The sequence below is a fragment of the Clarias gariepinus genome, chromosome 11 (genome assembly GCF_024256425.1).
Source record: "Clarias gariepinus isolate MV-2021 ecotype Netherlands chromosome 11, CGAR_prim_01v2, whole genome shotgun sequence".
In the NCBI taxonomy this organism is placed as follows: Eukaryota; Metazoa; Chordata; class Actinopteri; order Siluriformes; family Clariidae; genus Clarias; species Clarias gariepinus.
In genome coordinates this window covers 5,650,977-5,662,993 of record NC_071110.1, presented here as the reverse complement: position 1 = coordinate 5,662,993, position 12,017 = coordinate 5,650,977, and the positions used below count along the sequence as shown (strand labels likewise).

Genomic DNA, 12,017 nt, shown 5'->3' with positions numbered 1-12,017 from the left:
TTGTTTGATGGCTCATAAAAATGCTCACACACAGTAATTAGCACAGACACACAGGCACAAACACACACAAATAACCACAAATTACACATTTGATTGCCTTATAACACTAATATAGCAAACAGGTTTAATGAGCAATAACAATCAAAATCATCGCTCTCTCAAACACACCTACACACGCAGAGTGGTACGAACACCACCGACTACAAACTATGAATGCCTTATGTCACATTATCATGCACAAAAGAAACCAGGGGCTTGGTGTGACAGCTCGTGATAAAAAATGCCCACACACAGTGGTACTAACACCAATGACATGAATGTCTTACGTTGCATTATAATGCTTAAAATAGCTCCAAAACCGGGGGCAATATACACATAGAGCTGTGTATTGGCAAGGGCCTCACGATACGATACGTATCACGATACATGGGTCACGATACGATAAATCACGATATAACACATATTGTGATATATTGCAATAGTTTGTATTAGTACGTGTGTCACATTATATTGACAACTTGATAAAGTAGGCAGACGAATTAAAATTCCAATTCATTAGAACGGCACAGTGTGATTGAAGTCCATATTGTTATAAAACACTTAACACTTAAACATTCAACCAAAATGTATATGCCACTAAAATTACATATAAATTAAATAAACAATTTATAAAAATAAAAAAAAATTTAAGCAAAAAAAACACACACTCACACACACACACACAAACAGCGATACTAATACCACCAACCACAAACTATGAAGGTCTTATGTCATACTATAATGCATAAAATAGCCCATGCACTTCAAGGGTTTGATGCTCAAAATAACAATGCTCACATGCAGCGATACTAAATCACCACCAATCAGATACTATGATTGCCTTATGTCGCATTATAATGGTAAAAATACGTAAGAACTTGGTGCTCACTCATCTTTCTTTCTCTGCCATACATACACTTAAATAGATGTACTATCATTACAAATGTTATGAATGTCCTATATTGCATTATAACACTAATGAGCAATAACAACCCAGATTTTCTCTCTCGCGCTCTCTGTGTGATTACCCATAAAACCCCATGTATGAGGAAGTCTACACACTTACACACACAGAGTCACAAAAATACCACCAACTACAAAATATGAATGTTTTATGTCGCATTATAATGCTCAACATAGCCCAAGGACTTGGTGTGATGATCCATAATAACCAAAATAGTCTCTCTATGTCTCGCTTTTTCACTTACACACCAAAAAATTACAATTACACAGATTTTAGACAAGTGTAGGGTATGAATGTCTAATGTCACATTATAATGCTCCAACAGCCCAAGCACTTAATCTGAGAGCTAATGACCTTCAACATTTACACTCATGCAGGTTGATACTAACATCAAAGCATACATATTTAAAATGCCTTATGTCACATTATAAAGCTCTAATAACAACCCAAACATTTGGTTTGATGATCCGCAGCCATTAAAACACGCTCACAGTCATTCTACAGTAGCACCATCACTTACACATTATAAGTGTCTACTGCCATGTTATAATGGTCTAACAGCCCAAGCTCCCATGTTTAATCACTCATAATGACATTTAATAATCTCTCTTACAATATACTATGTAGCATTATAACGTTAATGATCCATATAGCATGTGCAAATATTCTCTCTCTCTCACACACACATGGCAAAAATAATTTACAATTACACCGATTTTAGGCAATTACAATCAATGTCAAAACACTTGATCTGAAAGCTTATAACAATCCTCAGCATTTCCACACACACACACACACACATACACTCAGGTTGTACTAACATTAAAGCATACATATTTAAAATGTCTTATGTCGCATTATAATGCTCTAATAACAACCCAAATACTTTGCTCATTAAAACCCTCAAACACACCCTAAGTCATTCTAACAAAACCATTTACACATTATGAACGTCTAACATCATGTAACAATGGTCTAACAGCCCAAGCACTTAGTTTGATCATTCATAGGAATACATAATTAGCACTCTCATGAACTATGCATGTGCTAAGTCGCATTACAATGCTTTAACATGAACCATACAGCATCCACAAACATATTCTCTCTTTCTCTCTCACAGACACACACACACTGCGATTCAAAAAACCACCAATTACACACTATGAAGGTCTTATGTCACATTATAATGCACAGAATAGCCCAGTGGATTCATGGCTCATAATAAAAATGCCCTTAGAGCGATTCTAAAACACACACACAAATGCAGTGCAACCAATATCACAAATTGCAAATTATGAATATCTTATGTCGCATTATAACGATCAAATCAGCCAAGGACTTGTCATGATGATCCATAACAATCCAAATATGCTTGCTCTCTCTCTCTCTCTCTCTCTCTCTCTCTTACACACACATACACACACTATCACAACAAATTACACATTATGAATATGTATGCACTTATAGTGCATTATAACACACTAATACACCAAGCACTTGGTTTGATGATACACATAGCATCCACAAATATTCCCTCTCTCTCTCTCTCTCTCACACACACACACACACACACACACACAAGGGGCGTGGATCTGATTCGTTGCTCAGTAATTAATTAAACACAACCACAGGTTAAATGACAGCCAACATGCTAATCCTAATAAACAGTACATTTATTACAGATTTATCCACAATAGACGGCTAAAAGCTAACAGGAGTCTCATCTTAGCCAGCTAGCTTTCTAACCTCATCACAAGCTGAATAAGAGGAGTTATTCACCCCGCAGAGCGAGAAACGTGCAGATAGAGAGCGGTAATTCAGCGCTTATGAGCAGTTCAGGGTTAATAACGCGCTGTGTGTGTGTGTGAGTGAGTGAGCAGTTAGCCTAATTAGCGTACAGACAGCTACAGTTTATTAGCTTAGCATAGCAGCACTAAACAAACACAAGGCGTCCGAATTGACTCAAAAAAACAGCACACAACGGATCTGGATGACGGAACGTTAAACGTGATTAAGGGAGAAATTATAGATATTTTTCCCAGTCAAGTATTATAAGGTATGGGGGAAAAACACAGAGATATATAAAGAGAGAGATTGGAGATTATTAGCGCTAGCCATGCTAAAGCTAACCCCTTGCACTACTCCCAGGGAGCTCGCGCTCCAATAACCGCCATTACGCCGATTTAAATCCTCGTTTAAACGCAGAATTATGCGTCCCGCGCGCGCACGCAGGTGTAGAAGTGCGTGCACCTTTCCGGGTGTGAGTGTCCAGGCGGCGCCGTGTGGTTCCGTGAGCCTCTGAGTGTAGAATCAGCTCCCGCAGCTCCGCCGCCGTGTGTCTCTGCCTGTGTGTGTGTCTATCGCTCTCATACACACGCGTATAGACACACGCTCAGTACGCCGCTCAGTATGTGTGTGTGTGTGTGTGTGTGAGAGAGAGATTCCGCGCTGCGCTTCAAAATGGCGCCAATTCCTGCCTTCAACTGCACCAATCCACACTGCGGGCGCGCGCGCAAACTCACAGGACAGAGCGACACTGACCTCTATCGGCCCAACGCGTAATAACAACACTGTAGCTGCTAATAATAATTATTATGTTAATAATAATAAAAATGTTTTAAATGAATAATAGTAACAGTGATGACGATGTTGATTATGCTGTCTGACGATAATAATAATAATAATAATTTTAACATGTAATAATAACAGGGCTATGGCTGCTAAAATAATAATAATAATAGTAATAATAATAATACTAAGAATAATAATAGTGATTATGCCAAAGGCAGTGAGGTTATGGCTGCTGTTGCTAATATAATAATAATCATAAAATAATAATAATACTTTTAACATTAATAGTAATGATGATGCTGCGGCTTCTACTACTATTAATAAAAATAATACAAATACAACTACTACTAATAATAATCCATTAATAATACTTTTAATATTAATAGAATACAATGATGATACAGCTACTAATATAATAATAATATTAATAATAATAGTACTTTTTAACATTAATAATAATAAAGATGCTGCAGCTTGTAAAAATAACAATACTACTACTACTTGCACTTTTTATACAATTAGCAGTTCAAACAGTTTAGGGGACTAAAGGGTTCAAATAATGGTGAAGGGCAGCATTTAGAGACGCAGCAAAGAAATGCACACAAAAAAAACAAAGACAATTCTGGTTATTTTGGTAATTTATTTCAACAATATTCCTGGTCTGACAAAAATCTAATTTTGGCACATTAAAAGCCATTAAAACCGAGTTCCTGTACAACTGGTACAGAATATTGTACATCGTGAGCAAAAATCTCACAAATATCTTACTGGTCCGATAATGACAGCATTAAATATAACAAAATGTACCAGCCATTTTAAAATATTTTTATATTAAAAATGTATTGCTGTTCATTTTACCTGAGGGTACACTAGTGTTGTTGATATCAGGTCAAAGAGATGAAATTGTCTCACGGATAGAAAAAGGAAAGTTCAGCATATAAAAAGCAATTAAAAACAAGTGAAGAAAAAGCTGCCATCAGACGATCCATAGAAATAAGTGAAAATCTAAAATGCTCGCGGTTTGAAGGTCTTCCTTAAAGATTTTTCGACATTTTGTAAAAAGATTAACGAGATTATTATCATCAACATTACTGATGTACAATCAGCTCCATCACTGTTAATGACTTAAAATTATTTTATCTTATTAACAGTTTAGCTTGTAAAAATATATATTGTTTTTATTTATTTATTTATGTTGTCTTTTGTCTCTGTATGGTCTATGATTATGTTCTTTTCTCTTATGAGAAGGCTCACAGGAATTCATCACGATGTCCACACTAATCGGGAGCTCGAAGCGATCCAGCATGTTCGCTATCGTTTCTCTCGGGACTCCGTGATGATTCCTCCTGATGAAACACAAAGGAAGTGAGTTATAGAAAAACACATAATAAACACTGTAGTGTAAAATAAACAGTATACCCCCCGCTACTAAAAAAAACTTTGAAGATGTGAAAGCGTTTTAAAGAAGGCTGTATTTCCATGAATGACAATCCTGGCTGAGCCCACGGTTGACGGGTAACTTCTCATTACATTGAACACTCAATCGTTCAATATCACCACTTGCGCATTACAGAAACTCGGCTGGGAGTTACGGCCATTTCCACATTAAAGGAGTTCCTAGGAGGCCAGCGGTTCAGACGCGATGCAGACAGTTTGATCACGGCTCCGGTGTACTGAGGAAACTTTCTACCTTGATGATACCCAAGAATTATTAAAACACTGAAATAAGTGGAAATTATATAAACATATAAAGGGAGATTTTATTCTGTTCTATTATTCTGCGCAATAAAAAGGCCCGGTTTGACTTAAAAATCCCTTGTAACTTGGTTAGCAGCCATTCCATGGGAGAAAATTTGGTAATCAGGCATACTGCTGAGGTACAAGCGAAATAAAAACACTTCAGGTTGTTACATTGGGGAAAATAATTATTTGATCCTCTGCCGATTTTTGGAGTTTGCCCACTAACAAAGAAATAAAAAAGTCCATTTTTTAAATCAAAGGTTTATTTTAAAGGACAGAGACAGAATATTAATCAGAAATCGAGAAAAACAGCACATTATATGTCAAATAAGTATTTGATTGGTAATTTAATTGATTATTGTTGGCTGAAAGGGGATCAAAAACCTATTTTATTCACTGAAATGCAACTCAATTTATAAACTTTATATAATGTTTGTTTTTTTTCTTGATTTTTGAAATAAGCCTATAATAAAAAAAATATTAGACTCTTTATTTCTTTATTATTATAGTGGGAACACTTCAGTTTAATCTGAAGGGGGTCAAACAATTATTTTTCCCAATGATGTTAGTGATAGTCCTTCATGAACTATTGGTTTATTTTGATTGAATCTTAAATGTGGCTCGGGAAGAATGAGTCATCTCGGGGAATATCATAGGTTCTATACTGGAATCAGTTCATCTGTTTCGAGTCTTCGGGTTTTCCCGCGTCGTTCGTTCATCACGTGACAGCTCAGTGAGTTTAACCAACGCAGTCTGAGCCGGAAAGAAAATCGATTCGTTCATCTCTAGGGTTTTTTTATTTGTCTTTTAGAAAACAAACTATATAATAAAATAATCCAAGCCCACAATTACCTTTCTAACTCGACAGGATCACATTTCCAGCTGGTCTCGGGTTCAACAAACTCCACTCGGTACCCCATGTCTAAAGCCTACACCGTGAGAGAAGGAAGTGATTAAGGTACTGATACATACAATAAAAGCCCGGGGTGTCCTCTATAAAAGCTGTATTCACATTAAAGTACCTCACCATCGACACGTACGGCTTCATTTCCCAGGCCTGGAGGTTGGTGTTGTCAATAACCACCGGTGTGCGTCTATCCAGCATGGCTTGTTTGGCTGTAATCGATAAAATAAAAAACTCATCAGCATGGAGACGTGACTCGGTGAACGCACACGCCTGGGGTGGTATTTTGTTCAGGGATTGGGATTGTCACGGGACTCACGCACCTCTGTTTTGATTCCAGTCGTGCGCGGCTCCGAGAAGAGTCGGGTCGAAGCAGTAGCCGTCATTCTGGTAGAAGTAATCGTCCGTGCTAAGGACCAGTCCGCTCAGGCCGCTGGAGGATATGTGCCTGAGAAATGCACAAGCCTCTGGGTTATTACAGTAGGGACGGAGATACGGGGGGAAAACTTTAATAAGTGCTTATACACACTAGGCTTTAGATTCATCAGGGTAAAATGTGAAGATCTGGGAGGATAAATTGATAGATAGAGAGATGAATGCTAGAAGTATAGGCTGGCAGATTTACAAAGATGGATGGACAAATTGAGAGATGTACAGACAGAATGAAGTGCAGACAGATGATGACAGATGGATAAATATAAAGGATATAAATATAAAGGATATACACAGACAGATAGATGGATAGATGTTGGCTAGTTGGATGGATGGCTAGCTATATACTTCGACAGGCAGCTCACCTGGCGAGAGTTGACTTGCCGGACCCTGGGAGTCCTCTCATCATTATTAGCACTAAAGACGGCTCACATTCGTTCACGACCTGATAATTCTGCTCCTCACTCTGTTGCCTCTCAATCTCTCCATACGAAGCATGTGAAGTAGGGCCGTGACATGGAGCGAGTCTGACATCAGGACTGAACCTGAAGTGAGTCTGACTGTTCTCGAGTGAGCCGTACCGCTGCCCCCGAGGTGGGCCGTACGGCTGTCCTTGAGGTGGGCCGTACGGCTGTCCTTGAGGCGGGCCGTACGGCTGTCCTTGAGGCGGGCCGTACCGCTGTACCTGAGGCGGGCCGTACCGCTGTCCCTGAGGCGGGCTGTACAGCGGGTGCGTGGGATTCTCAGGTCGAGATGGAGGATAGTAACGGAAGCTTGGTGGATGAGGAGGAGGAGGACGAGGAGAAGAAGGAGGAGGAGGACGCTGCCACTGATTGGGATAGCTGTGCGAGTTTGACCAGCTGCAGCTCGTGTCGTAAGACTCGGGTCTCCACTGTAGGGTGTCCCTGTAGTCTGTGTGTGGCCATGGAGCCTGGTACGGCCTGTAGGCATTCCTGTGGCTATTCGCCGTCTGTTTTAAGGCTGAAGGGTGGACTAGTGGAGAGCAAAACTGAGCACGCTCAGTATACACATTTCCAACGTGTGATGGAGCGCAGAGCTGAGATCTGCGCTCATTATTCACATCTACGGCGTGAGATGGAGCAGAGATCAGAGATCCGCGCCCTTCACTCCCGTCTACAGCGTCTTGCTGATCGATTTGAGCGATCTCTTTATAAAACTCGCTGAGTTCATCTTCTATGACAGGTTCTGGTCGACAGGTCGGCCCGATGAACGCCACGCTGCTGACGCTGATCTCTTTAATCACCTCTTCTCTGCTTCTTCCCTGACCACATTCCCCCTCCTCGTCTCCGTTACCCGTATCAAGGTTCTCAGGGCCATGATTCGCCTCCACCTGCTGTGCAGGAAGTCCAGGATCAGGAGCGTCCGCCGGAGACGTCTTGCTGTCGATCGTAGTTTGGAAAAGGCTGAGCTGCTGTGGATCTTCGACACGTCCACTTACAGGTGGAGGAGAAGATCCAGCTGGATTAACATGAGGCATCTGATGAGAATGGAATAAAGCCAAATAACCCATTTATAATCAGGTTTATGTGTCTAAGCAGAAGTAAACTACTATTCACACTTCATATGGAGTCAGAGAGTATTTAGGACACAGCCATTAGCATTGTTTATATACACACACACACACACACACAGGCTTAAAACACATCTATCTATGAAGCTTTTCCCTTTTATAATAAAAGATCTGGTTTTACGTTTTATATTATAAGTATTTAGTATTTACCTAAAATATAGAAAGTCCTTCAGTCCTTCAATCATTTATGTCCGTTGGAAAAACTGTTCGTTGGAATAAACGTTAAACAGTCGAAAAAAGAACTGAAACAGTCGAAACACCGGAAGTTGTTTTCTTCGTGGGTATGAATGAATGAAACGCGACGCCACACTGACATCTGGCGGATCTGCATGGAACAGCAGCCAGTAGACGCCGCATTGGTCGAGTTTTGCTTTTATTGGTATGAGAAATATTCACATTCGTATTGCCTTACAGAAGTGGAAAGATTGAAAGAAGAGAGAAAATAAATTAAGAAAAGTATAATAAAGAGTAATCTATACATATAATAAACTGTAAAGTTGGCATGTCTGTACATTAAAGATATATATATTTTAATTATAGGGATGTAAGACGAGTAATGGAACACAACAAAATGTCTTTTGGAATTTGTTTGTTTGTTTGTGCAGGCATCACATAAAAACTACTAAATGAATGTTACTGGGGTTTACACATGTGTATTTGGCAGAGCTTGAGGTAAAATACAGGGTTTGGTTCATCGCAATCGTCCCACGGGAAGAGAAGATATCTACTTTGAAAGTTAAATATAAAACGGACACACGCAAAAAATTTTGTTTGTTCCAAAATTCAACAGATGGTGATTATGAGTACGCAATTAAATTCCACGTGAACAAAGTTGCAGGCATATCTAGTACTAAATTACTGTGTATAAAATTATCATGTTGTATATTGTCAAATATACAACGTTGGATTAAAAAATTGTCAAAAGTATATAAAACTGTCCTTTTCCCCACACACGGCCAACCTTACTCGCTCTTGTCAATTTCTTCTCTACAGTAATGCAGTGAAAAAGTATTTGCATCATCGTATATATATATATATATATACATATATATATATATATATATATGTATATATATATATATATGTATATATACGTACACATATATGTTTGTGTGTGATTTTTATGTTATATTATATAATAATTGTTTGCGCTACCCTTGGCAGCAACAACGGCAATTAAGTGTTTGCATGAGCAGCCTGTTTAAGGATCTCAGTTGGATTTAAGTCTGGACTTTAACTGGGCCACTCCAAAACATTTTTTTTTTTCTTTTTTTCCATTCAAAGTTAGACTTCATTGTCCTGCTGCATAACTCAAGTGCTCTTGATTTTGAGATCACAAACTGATTTTCTTGAAGAGTGCAGAATCCATGGATCTGCCTTAGACATTCACACTACCACCCCTATGTTTAACTGTTGGTAAAATTATTATTTTTTATGTTTATTTTTTTTATAAAACACTTTGTTAGTTTTATGCCAGAAGTAATAGGGGGACACCTTCCAAAAAGTTTAACTTTTGTCACATTGGTCCATTTGGGGATAATTAAGATTAAGATATAAGCAAATGATTGACGAGCCTTTATGTTCTTTTTGCCAGCAGTGGGTTTTATCTTGGACTCTTCCATAGATGCCATTTTTGCCCAGTATTTTTCTTATTGTGAATCATGACCACTGACCGTAACTGAGGCGGGTGAGGTCTGCAGTTATTTACATATTGTTCTGGGGTTTTTTGGAACCCTGTTGGAATGATGCCTGGTTCGTAACTGCTTGGTATGAAATATCTCAACACTAAGGGAACATTCTTCTTCGTAACTGAAGGATTTTTGACAGAAAGTTTATAGGTATGGAATTTAACCATGGAAATAATTATATATCATTACATAGTAATGATGTATGTAGATACAGTGAATCAATATGACCAAGTCGAATGTTGAGTAAAAGTGACTCATGTCATGGATAAAAACATGGAAAAACCCTAATAAATCACACACACACACACACACACACACGGAAACTATATATAGTGTAAGGTCTATGAGTTTCCAGATCGTAGTAGTTATAAACAGGCTTTAAACAAACATCTTACACAGATATGCTAATCATTATGGTTGTGCTGCGGCTCAGCGTGTGTGTAGGTTTTACGTAAGCAAACACATGGAGCTGCCAAGTGAGGTTTGGGATGTGAGTTTAGTGCAGTTTCTGGGAAAAAGCAACTGTTGTGTTACTGTAATATCACACTGGCAAATGCAACTTACAGTAAATTATTATTTTACATCTAAAGAAAGAAGCCTCAAACTGAAAATAAATCATAAGACACAGATTCCTGTCTTAAGATCGTGAATCTGTCACACGCCGACCTGCGTCAGCAGGCTAAAAGGACCCACAAGCAGACACAACAGATCAAATGGAAAAAAAGTATTTAATTGGAAAATACGCTAGAAGCAGATAAAGGGAACATTAGGCAGTATATATATATATAGAGATAGATATAGATATATATAGATATATATAGATAGATAAATAGATATAGATATAGCTATGTATAATGTAGTTCTTTTATATTGAATATATATATATATATATAGTTTACTCTAGAGGCGGTCAGGAGTAGGCAGCAGGGCAGGTTGGAAGTGGCTGTGGGCAGAGCTATAGCAGATGAGATTATGCTGAAAGTAGATACAGAGGAAAGTTAGGCAAAATATGTGGTTCACTCAAAATGCCACTAGGAATGGGCAGCAGGGGAGGTTAGAAGTGGCTGAAGGCAGAGGTCTAGAAGATGTGAGATCCAGAGCCCATACAACACGGGCGAGAGAGCAACAGTGAAAGATCAAAGGGCAGAGCGCTTGCCGTCTTAGACTCACTAAATAAGAGCAGCCAAAAGGAGTCAGGGTAGAGAGCAGAGGCACTGACCAACAACTGAATAAGGACAGCACACACCTGTAGTCCAAACTAGAATGATCCAGGGGGATCGAGACAAGCCGTAGTCGAAAGTGAAAGCAGAGAATCAAAGCCGGTAGAGCAGTCAGCGTAGCGAACGAGTTTAATCCGAGAGGCAAGAGCGTAATCCTGGGGAGCAGAAAAGAGAATCAACAACGTGAAAACAGGCAGATATACTTGACAAAAAGGCACGAGACAATAGAGCATTGGCACGCAATAATTCGGCAAGGGTTCGCTGCTTGAGGGAGAGTTATATAGAGTGGTGGTGATGAGGCGCAGGTGTGCGCCAGCATGAGTAACTCAGGCGGCAAAATGGAAGCCGCGGAATGGAGTGTGGAAGGGAGTTGCGGGAGATCAGGACTTGTCCCGAGAAGCGGGCATTACCCGGCGTACCGTGACAGTACCCCCCCCCCTATGGGCGACACTGGGCGTCCTAGCTGGTGCTTTTGGGTGTTGCCGGTGGAAGTCTGAAATTAGGGTTGGGTCGACAATGAACCTGGCGGGAACCCAACTTCTCTCCTCTGGGCCGTATCCCTCCCAATCGACAAGGTACTGTAGGCCACGCCCTCGGCGTCGAACCTTTAGTAGTTTACGCACTGTGAAAACTTCACCCCCGTCAATGAGTCGAGGAGGAGGAGGAGGATGGGGGGGTGGGTTTAACGAACTGTGTACTAGTCGTCTGAGTTGTGAGACATGAAAGGTCGGGTTGATGCGGCGCATAGTGAGTGGTAGGGAAAGCCTGACGGAGACAGGATTGATTACCTTGGTGATTGTGAATGGTCCGATGAATCTGGGTGACAGTTTGCTGGAGGTTGTCTTAATGGGGATATTTCGGGTGGACA

The 12,017-nt window shown here is 39.7% G+C and overlaps 2 protein-coding genes across 2 annotated transcripts in view; both read right to left on the bottom strand.

The window, feature by feature from the left end:
• Positions 1 to 3,393, bottom strand: part of pds5b (PDS5 cohesin associated factor B) — a 54,308-nt gene extending 50,915 nt beyond the window's left edge. The window contains exon 1 of the mRNA XM_053507247.1: positions 3,254 to 3,393. The gene's annotated coding sequence lies outside the window, so the exon portion shown is untranslated. The remainder of the gene's footprint in view (positions 1 to 3,253) is intronic.
• Positions 3,394 to 4,203: 810 nt separating this feature from the next.
• n4bp2l2 (NEDD4 binding protein 2-like 2) lies at positions 4,204 to 8,513 on the bottom strand. The gene is made up of 6 exons (XM_053506865.1): positions 8,392 to 8,513; positions 7,016 to 8,148; positions 6,542 to 6,666; positions 6,342 to 6,430; positions 6,167 to 6,243; positions 4,204 to 4,920 (listed from the first exon to the last, which is right to left on the bottom strand). The coding sequence occupies exons 2-6, from the start codon at positions 8,146 to 8,148 to the stop codon at positions 4,761 to 4,763; spliced, it is 1,584 nt and encodes a 527-aa protein (XP_053362840.1). The 5' UTR covers positions 8,392 to 8,513; the 3' UTR covers positions 4,204 to 4,760.
• Positions 8,514 to 12,017: the final 3,504 nt, after the last annotated feature.